General features: G+C 35.9%; 2 protein-coding genes across 3 annotated transcripts in view; one reads left to right on the top strand and one right to left on the bottom strand.

Moving 5' to 3' along the window:
- Positions 1-3,230: 3,230 nt before the first annotated feature.
- Positions 3,231-5,562, bottom strand: pla2g10 (phospholipase A2 group X). Its single transcript, XM_083523251.1, has 4 exons — positions 5,362-5,562; positions 4,784-4,952; positions 4,180-4,286; positions 3,231-3,595 (listed from the first exon to the last, which is right to left on the bottom strand). Exons 1-4 carry the CDS (start codon positions 5,450-5,452, stop codon positions 3,447-3,449), a joined length of 516 nt encoding a protein of 171 aa, XP_083379377.1. The 5' UTR covers positions 5,453-5,562; the 3' UTR covers positions 3,231-3,446.
- Positions 5,563-8,296: 2,734 nt separating this feature from the next.
- The window catches only part of zc3h7a (zinc finger CCCH-type containing 7A), a 16,704-nt gene continuing 14,688 nt past the window's right edge, over positions 8,297-10,312 (top strand). For both annotated transcript variants that reach the window (XM_083524362.1, XM_083524363.1), the window contains exons 1-2: positions 8,297-8,488; positions 9,202-9,308. In XM_083524362.1, the coding sequence (XP_083380488.1) occupies positions 9,241-9,308 (68 nt within the window). In that variant the 5' untranslated portion in view covers positions 8,297-8,488; positions 9,202-9,240. The remainder of the gene's footprint in view (positions 8,489-9,201; positions 9,309-10,312) is intronic.

Raw genomic sequence — 10,312 nt, 5'->3', positions numbered from 1 at the left:
TTAAGAGCCTCTTCTGTCCTGCTGCCATGTGACCGCAGAGGCATATGACTTCCATAACTTTCCCTGCTCATTATCTGCTGATGGCAGTGCATAATTGAGTCAGTGTTGTTGCAGCTTGGCGTGTCCATCGCCTCGGCTTGAGAAGACTCATCCTCGCCCTTCATCCTGCCCCGAAACATACTGCAAGGCACTTCACATGAGAGTCTCATGAAGGAAGGGGGGACTTGAGACACAAAGGCTACTTTTATACATGAATGTAGCTTTTTTTCCAGCAAGCATTACTTTAAATAATTAGTTGATCAGCAAATTCTACCCACACAATAATGAAATTGAATCCTGTAAGAGGAAGATAAGTTACTAGGCTATTCCTGGTTGCTTTTCAATGACTGTACAGAACGAAAGGCCAAGTCAACGAGGTCAGCATGAGGCCATGGTAAGGAGGGATACGTTCATCCACTGTATGTATGGGGAATTTGTGGTAAGTTTCCATAAGCTCAGACTAACCTATGAGCTATCAGTAAAACACAATAGATGTTTTTTTGTTATAATTATACATTTTCAATAAAAACTAAAACCCCACATTAAACTCTGTATACATAGATACACATATAGATCATAATAATATTAATAATTAGTTGTACGACTTTTATACACTTGTAAAACAAGCACAAATGATTGTACACATCTGTGCATGTATGTGGTGTGATCTGTAAACTGCATTTTTATTGTAAATTCAATTTTTTTTTATACAATTTGTTCTACTCTAGATTTTTTTCTATTCATCTGCGTTTTTTTATTCTTTATCTGTCATGATCAGTCAAATAAATGCATTTCTGCACACCGTCCTGTGAATGTTTGATATAGTATGATATAAAAGAATAATAAAAAAACATATACCATGTTTATATAATGCTTATTTTTGTGTGCACACGTGACATGCCAGTGCAATTAACCTATTTACAAATAAAGTAATACGTTAAAATGTTTTTTAATAAGTTTGAATTTTTTTCTTCTGAAAAAATAGCTTAGACCATTGATTTAAATTGCAGTCTGGTTTATACTGGTTAGTACTGTAAAAGGTAACTGGTTTTATTGCAGTTAACGTTATTCCTGTTTGCTGTATTCTGGTCACAGAAAAATGAGTACTACACACCACCTACAGGTAGAATTGTGTTTCTGTATGCGTCATTGTGGATTTAAGATGCATTCAGACCTGTTTCTAGATGTCTTAATGATGCAATATTTATATATTTTATCTGTACAGAAAATGAAGCGTGCAGAATTAAACAAAACGCGGTATCTGGTTTATAATGTGCAAGTAAATCAAGTGTATGTTGCGTCTTGGACACAAGGGGGCGCTACATTTCTTTTGTTTTCTTACCAGGCACGTGGTTTCGCAAGCATAAGCATTCCCAGCATTCCCCGGATGTTAACGCGTGTATTATGTTTAGCATGTGCACCACACCACTCCGACTATGGTCATATTCATCATCCATAACCATCCAGACATCCATAACCGGTCATTTATTTGCCTTTATGCACGTTCACTGTTACTCACAGGCTGAGAATGAAGATCCAGTTATAAGACAGGCTCTTATGACTCTACGCCATAATGAAAATGTGGAGCAGAGTTGAGTTTGTGAATGCAGTCCGGATGTGTTTGTGTTGTTGCCTGCTGCAGTGGTTCCTGACTGTGGTTTTAAAGGGAATGCAAATCATTTATTCACATGATATCACTGTATGTAATGAATATTCTGCAGTCAAACTGAATGAAAATGGTTACATGTGAAAGGAATGCACATTCAATCCAACAGACTGTAGGAGGAATATCTGTATTAAGGAATAATATATTTACATTTGTGGCCTTCAGCAGACGCCCTTATCCAGAGCGACGTACAAAAGTGCTTTGAGCCTCTAGCAAGGAATAAATCTACACTGGTACACTAAATTACAAACTTAAAATAAATCAGAATACAACTCTTGATTTTTACAAAGCAAACTTGGAAAGTGGTAATGTAAGTGTTTCAGGAAGACGAAGGTCTTCAACCGTCACTTAAAGATAGCCAGGGACTCCGCTGTACGGACATTTAGGGGAAAATCATTCCACCACCTCGGTGCCAGAACTAAGAAGAGCCTTGAAGTATACTTACCTCTCATTCTAAAAGAAGGTGGTACCAGTCACGCAGTGCTGGAGGGTCTCAGACAGAGTGGTACAGTGCGAGGTGTGATGAGGTCTCTAAAGTCACCCAGCCAAAGGCCAAACTAACAAAGGGTTATGCTTTTAATGCCATAACAACACATCATTATTTTAAAAGCACGCAAAAAAATGTGACAAATGTGCTTGATTACTGTTGCTGCAGTGAAATGTTTGGCAAAAAACTACAAAACAAAGAAATTCACTTATACACTTAATTGCAAAGGTAAAACTATGATAATTATTTAGAATTGAACACATGTCAAGGTTCACATCATTTCCATATATATATATATATATATATATATATATATATATATATATATATATATATATATATATATATATATATATATATATATATGAGTGTGTGTGTGTGTGTGTGTGTGTGTTTTACACATAATTAAGTTATACAGTGAGCCCCCACAGGACCAATAACTCAATAACTGCATGCTGTCTAAATAAACATAAGAATTTTAAATGTAAAATGCAGAATGCCTCTAAGGTCCTCTAGTGGCTGACTGCAGTACAATTTTTCTAACCCTGTCCATTCCCAGGTTACCCAAACCTTCACTCTAAGATCACCACAGAGCCACAAATACATTTTTTTAAATAGTCATTTTTCCACATTTAGTTGACCATGATTTCTCCCCAGACTTTATTTTCATAACAGTGATTGCTTTTTATAGCTATTTATAAACGGTTGTAACAGACCCTCAACTAAAAAATATATTGCATTTTACAATGTGTTGCTCATTTTCAGATCTAAGCTGGCACATGTCACAAATCACACCCAGTATAATAAGCTAATGTTAAACAATCAGTCCTTCAAACTTTACTGACACATTGTGCAACACACTGATGAAAAGCAAGAAAAGCAGGACTGGTTTTCATAAAAAAAAAAAATAAAAAAAAAGAAATAGCTGTGGATTTGAAAAATGACGACTCCCATTTCAGATTCAGAGTGCTCATATATATCACTGGGATGGATGCATTGTCATCCTGGATTCAACACAGTATAAAGATCAGCAATAAGTTGATTTGTAGCAACCTTTATTTGATAAGACAAGAATATAAGTAGAATATATAATGCCCAGTACTAATCATTTGCCTTTAATTTGTCACTTGTCTCTTATAGAAATCATTCTCCAAAGTAAAATAAACTTCAAAAGACAACTCTGACTATGTCTATAACAAGAAAAATGAAAATGAAAGGAAAGTACGTTTACTCGATAGCAAACTAACAAATAAATCAGTATATATTGCAGGTAGGATATTCATTGCCACACAGAAAGTTGGGCCAAAAGGCATATTTCTTGTTGTAAGGGGCTTTTCTTAGGCACCTGCCTGCTTCTCTGTCACACTGGCACAGGATTTTCTCACATCTGTCTTTAAGGGAATCTGGAGAGAAGCCACATTAAAACACATCAGCAGTTATTTCTTTAAAATTGTACTATAGGAAAATACTATGGCAAGATCTATATACTGCGTACTGGTTATATTGATTACTCTGATGGATTTACTGTATAATGAGTTAGCGACAGGTCAAATCTTTTTATTTACTACGTTATAAAACATTAGAAAGACTTTTTTTTTTTTACTTAGAAGTTAGGAAATGTGTGGATCAGGGAATAAACATCCTCCACTACTTTCACCATGTATTTAAGTTTTTCCCTTGTGTTTATTCCTGCAATTACTGTGGTTTGCACAGGCCTAAAATATCATGGAACGAGAGAACTAAATACTTAGTTTTAGACCTACAGCTCGTGGCCTTCTCTTATAATAGATCCACTGTGCTCCTTAAAACCAGTGGGAATTACTCATGAAAAGATTCAGATTTTTCTGCACACATTTCCAGCAACAGGTTCTCTTTCTTTTTTGGGTAGTTCTTTTCAGCGTTATTCTGGATTATCCAATAAATATCAAAGCATTTGTGCTGTTTATTTAATGGCTGCCCATTTTCTTTTCTTTACTGTAACACATACCGCAGTCAACCTCTTTGTGGTCACAAATCCATTGATACCTATCAGTTGTTGTCTTGCAGCCTGCTATTTCCGCATCGCCGTAGCAGCAGTCATGTTTGTGACAACACCTACAAGTGCAAGCACCTACATTTATAACAATCATAAACTTATTTTCAAAAGGAAAAAAAAATGGATCATAAACAGGTGCATTAGAGTTGAAAGAAGAGTACAAAACTAAACATTAAGTGCCAAGCGATCGGTCACTGTAAATGTCTTGAAGGTTGAAGAAGGAACAACAAAGGAATGCAATGCACAGAATCATGAGCAGTCGTGCACAGCAAATCATTCTACCTTAAAACTATTTAATATGTATTAAAAAAAATGCTGCTATTCTGGAAGGTCTGGAGCACCTTTTAATTAGCCATGATTGAGTGAGTGCTGGGTGGATCTATTTTCAAACACGCAGCACACAGCTAGTGATGTGTAGTTTGCATAGATATTATTTTTTCACCAAAATAGGAGCCGTTTATATACATTTAACAATTTTTTATTAAAAACAACAACATTAGTATGATTATAAGGATGATGTGATGATTGATATTTGTGACGTCTGATGATGTCTTACCAGTCAGTCCTGTCCCTGGGCCAGCCTTTCCCTCCAAGCCCACAATAGCAGCCATACATCAAATATGATAATCCTGACCTTCCTGTGCTGCATTTGATGATGCCAGCCAGCTCCAGTAGACCTCTCTTACTCCTTACAGACCTCTCAGCCACCACTGAAGCCATACTGACTAATAAAACACCATTGGTTATTATTATTAATATTAATTATTATTATTATTATTATTATTATTATTATTATTATTATTATTATTATATTTATTTATCAGTAGGCATTGAGTGTTATTTATTATACAAGATCTGCTAATGTTCCTTTAAATGTCTACCGTAAAAGCTATACCAAATCCACCTTCCCAGGAAAAACAAATCTCCATGATGGAACCATATCAGTGTCCAGGAAAAAGTACTATTTGTGTTAGTTTATTTATGAGTGTGTGTGTGTGTGTGTGTGTGTGTGTGTGTGTGTGTGTGTGTGTGTGTGTGTGTACAGCACTAGGTATTCTGTTAGTAAAACTAAGAACTACACTAAGCCATGTACACTTCAACTTCTTTTCCAGTCAGATAAAACTTTTGACTGACCTGAGAGGAGCAGGAATATCCGATGCAGCACTGTCATTGTGTGAACTGAAATGAACTGAATTGAAGACTCAGGAATGCAACTGGAGCTCATGTACACAGGAACAGGAGGGGATCATCCAACACTACAGCCTTCCTTTCTTTTCCCTTCATTCAGCTGCTGCCTCAAATATTCTTCTGATCGAAAACTACTGTGAGTTTTAACGATTATAATTTAAACATGGACTTAAAAAAAACAAAAAAAAAAACGTAAATTACTTTTTTTTTTTTTTTTTTACATAAAACGTCATTTATTACATATACTACTTGTTCAAAATAATATTTTATAAATGGAAATAGTTAATATGTAGTCAATATCAATAAATAGTTTGATCATTAACATGCACTTAAACATAATGCACGCGTTTGTGTTTATACTATATGCAGAGTAGGACCTCTTGGGGGCGGGACCTACGCTCCAAAATACCCGGTTTTAATTGGTCAGTATGAGCAGAGTCTCTTTTTGCCACGCTCATTGCCAGCACATGCATGTAACGTATTGTACCACACACACACACACACACACACACACAGAGTCAGGTCCATAAGTATTTGGACAACGACACAATTTTTAGAACTTTGCCTTCATTAAAATTTACTTGGAATAAATCAATCTTTATTGAGTAGAGTATAATAAGTGATGGAGTATAAACTTTAGGATTTAAATCAGAGGGTTTATCAAAAAACATTTTCATTATCAAAATATTGCATTAAGCATTCAACTCTTGGAATCAACTCCATATATTTATCTTCTTCATTTGTCATGAATGATAGCTGAAAAAGATCACATCTGCCATTATCAGTCAAGTGTCCAATTACTTTTGAGCTTGTGAACATGGAAGAACTATGTAAATACGTTTGTAATTCCTTAACACAATGTTAAAAACACGCAATGTTTCTATTTGTAAAAACCCATTCAATGAAAGCTGCTTATTTTACCTCTTAATCACATCCCGATTGCTTGAATGTACATCTTGTGGTGGTGTACAGATCTGACTGTATATTCTATTTGGTCTATTTATTTGCATAATAAATTATGTACAACTATATATGACAAATATGCGACTTTTTAACACTTTCCCCTCAAACTATTTATTTTGTAATATACTAATATTGCATCTGCAATATATAAGAAATTACAAACGTTGAATTGCAACAAGTGGTTTCTCTATGGTGACAGTGTGTAAGCAAAAATTTTCACTTTCTTTGCAGGACACTAATATTTCCTAGTACTTAATTATAAATTGCTACATGCAAATTATGTACTTTATATTCATATAATTTTATATTTATATTACAAAGTAGGCAAAATAGGCAAAATAGGACTCAGCGCATGTCTTTCTTGAGCTTGATTTTTGCACAGGAGCATTTTGCATAATGTTACAGGTTGGCACTTCTAGGTGTTCCAGCATATGGGAATTGTGTGTTAAGCTTTGTGGTAAAGGTTTATTGAAAGAACCCCATTTGAGGGTGAACATTAGTTCCATCACTGAGGTAAAGAGCAGCTGAGGCACTGGACACAGAGAGAGAGAGAGAGAGAGAGAGAGAGAGAGAGAGAGAGAGAGAGAGAGAGAGAGAGAGAGAGAGAGAGAGAGAGAGAGAGAGAGAGAGAGAGAGAATAAGGGAGAGCCAGACAGACAGACAGACAGACAGACAGAACTTGTCATTGCATAGTACAGGTACACAAATAGTAGCAATTGTGCAGACAAATATGTAAGTATATATATATATATATATATATATATATATATATATATATATATATATATATATATAAATGTAAAGAGTGAGAAAAGCCTGGAGAGGTAGAGGAACTACTACTCTACTATTAGAGAGAAGGAAAATGAAAGTCAGTCGGAGTAAGGTGGAGTGGGTGTGGGTGGAGAAGAATTGCAGGAGTGATTCATGGTAGAAGAGTATCTGCAAGAGTGAAAGGGAAAGGTTATAGGACTCAAGTCAAGTCAAGTTTACATCTATAGCAAGAGTTTAACAGGTGTATTTATTCCTGATGAGCAGCCATGGCAACTGTGGCAAGGAAAAACTCCCTTAGATGGTATGAGGAAGAAACCTTGAGAGGAACCTTATTTAAAAGGGAAACCCATCCTCTTTTGGGCTGTGGTGAGACCTGCTATGTTGTATGGTTTAGAGACAGTGGCATTGAGTAAAAAAACAGGAGGTGGAGCTGGAGGTAGCAAAGCTTAAGATTTTGAGATGTTCATTGGGAGTGATGAGGATGGACAGGATTAGAAACAAGTTTATTAGATGGATAGCGCATGTAGGAAGTTTTGGAGACAAAGTGAGAGAGGAGCGATTAAGGTGGTTTGGACATGGGATATATCAGCAGAAGAATCTTGAGGATGGAGCCGCCAGATAGAAGTTAAAGAGGAAGACCAAGGAGGAGGTTTATGGATGTGGTGAGGTGCATGCAGGTAGTTGGTTTGAAAGAGGCAGATGTAGAGGACAGGGGGGTATGGAGACGGATGATCCACTGTGGCGACCCCTAATGGTAGAAGCCGAAAGAAGAAGCCTAAATATCTTTTACACAGATATGCAAAATAAAAATAAAAAATAAAAATAAAAATAAAAATAATAATAATTATATATATATATATATATATATATATATATTTATATATATATATATATATATATATATATATATATATATATATATATATATATATATATATATATATAATTTATCGGAATTTAACATTTGAGGCAATGCCTCCCCTGACTACATGTCTTTGGTGTCCACATAGTTTTGGCCGAGGCGTGGGGGTAAAATGTGAATCAGCGCCTATTGAGCGTTCTTCTAAACGAGTCGGGTCAAAGATTCGGTTTAAAGTGTCGGCTACAAAGAGGCTGTTTGAAGAGTCGACTCGCTCGCCAACGAGTCCTCTGTGGTCAGTGATCAGTAGGTGGCGCAATTCAAATGTGGACACGTTACAGCCGAAAGAGCTTCTCGCTGCAACACGTTGAGACTGGTGGAATATTACATATTTACATACGTTTCTAAAGCGTTTCGTATATAAATATATATATTATTATTTATTTACTTTTTATTATTTAATTGAGGCATTTCAGTGAGGTGAGTCAGCTGTCTGTATAACACTGTGTTCTTGTGCTACTGAATGAAAACTAAAGCTGGGCTAGTTTATATATATTATATTATATTATATTATATATATTATTCCATACCAGGTTTTTAAACAATACCGAGAACTAATTCTGCTTTTATAATCGTACAGCAAGCAAAATGTATGCTTTATAAGGTAACTTTACCTAAAATAACGCTAACATTAACCCCAGGTCCATTTCTATGGACTATTTCTGTGCCATTAACAGGCATATTGTGTATTCCTAATCCCTAAACATTACAATTTAATTATGATTAGGACGCCAAAAAACACAAACTCCTACTAAATGTTCTGTATCCTGCTTTGTTTTGTATTTGGAAACTCCATCATGGTTACATTTCCAGATAGAGCCATGTTAGCATGGCGTGTCCGGGTAAATTTCTCGAATTTGTGGTCAATACAGACACACTGCTGATGCATATATTGGGGCTTAATTATAACTTCAATGTCCTGTAAAAACATTAATACAATTTATTTGGCGAAAATAAACAAATTTCCAGTTTACAGTGAAGTTATTTAGCCAGGCTGCTAGTTAGCATACATGAAGCGCCTGACGTAGGAGGATGTACCAGGAAGTGTTTGAAATAATGCCTGCGTGCTCGTGCTGTCACACCTGCGAGTGAACATTGTCCACAAAATACGCGTTGTAATTGCTGTGTTGCAGGTTTTGTCACCGAGCGAAGTTCTTAAGACGCATGGGAACATGTCAGAAGTGTGTCAGGACAGAAGCAGCCGGTGGCAGAGTATTGAAAAAGGGTTGCAGTTCATCCAGTAAGTTAATTTTGCTCCATCATGATCTTTGACAAACGCTTCATTGTGGTATTTACCAGTTTACATGTTGGAGACAGGGCTGATGAACCAGGACAGGGTGAACTTGGATGTGAGAACATATTAACATCATTTACATTTAAAGAATTTTGGCAGAAGGCATTATCTTTTTTTGGGAAGGTCCTTCTTGGATGAGTGGAGAAGAACCCCTGTTCTGTCGTCACTGTAAAACAAGCATGACTATAAAACACACAATCAGAATCAGAAAGAGATTTGTTGCACTTACAAGGAATTCGTTTTGGTGACCACTTACAGTTGCACATTATTTAAAGTAATAATTAAATATAAAGAATAGAAGTTATTGCACATTTTCTTATAAAGAAAATAGTGTTATGGCACAAAAAAGAACAGATTTGGATTAGTAAAGTGTGTTATGGCACGTGTTTTTATTATTTGTTGTTTGGTGTTCTGTAGCGTCGGCTAGACTGCAGAAGTAAAAAAACAAACAAAAAAACAAACAAACATATGGCTTGAATGTGAGGAATCTAGAGTGATTTTCTGAGCCCTTTTTTTTCACTCTGGATGTATACAGTTCCTGTAGATTGGGCAGGGAGACCACAGACACAAATAATTATTTCAGCCGTTCGAACCGTCCTTGATAGTCTTCTGATGTCTGATTGTGTAGATGAGACGGTTATCGTCGTGCACAGGACAGACTCGATGATGGCTGAGTGGAACTGTTAATGAACTATGTACATGTGTAGGAATCTTTCAAAATGTATTGCCAAAGAAAGTGCTAGAATACTCACAGAACATTAAGCTGAAGGACTCCATATGAAAACTCCTCATAGTAAAATGCTATAACATCTCAACATATCCACCTCGATCTTGCAATGGAAATAGCTACCGATGGTGGCATAGCATTAAACATCAATAAACAAACAAACAAATCTTCTGGGATAAAAAAGTTATCTGTCCATCCATCGTTCTATTCATCTTTCCACATT

Source organism: Silurus aristotelis (assembly GCF_946808225.1).
Source record: "Silurus aristotelis genome assembly, chromosome: 21".
NCBI lineage: Eukaryota > Metazoa > Chordata > Actinopteri > Siluriformes > Siluridae > Silurus > Silurus aristotelis.
The sequence above is the reverse complement of the archived record's forward strand: the minus strand, read 5'-3'. Positions and strand labels throughout refer to the sequence as shown.

Excerpts from the sequence above, each read along its gene's own strand:
- pla2g10 (XM_083523251.1), bottom strand. The coding sequence starts at position 5,452 with ATGAGCTCCAGTTGCATTCCTGAGTCTTCAATTCAGTTCATTTCAGTT. Across the intron at positions 4,953-5,361 it reads GATATTCCTGCTCCTCTCAG|TCAGTATGGCTTCAGTGGTG; the intron begins GTCAGTCAAAAG and ends GTGTTTTATTAG. Across the intron at positions 3,596-4,179 it reads CCACAAAGAGGTTGACTGCG|ATTCCCTTAAAGACAGATGT; the intron begins GTATGTGTTACA and ends GCTTCTCTCCAG.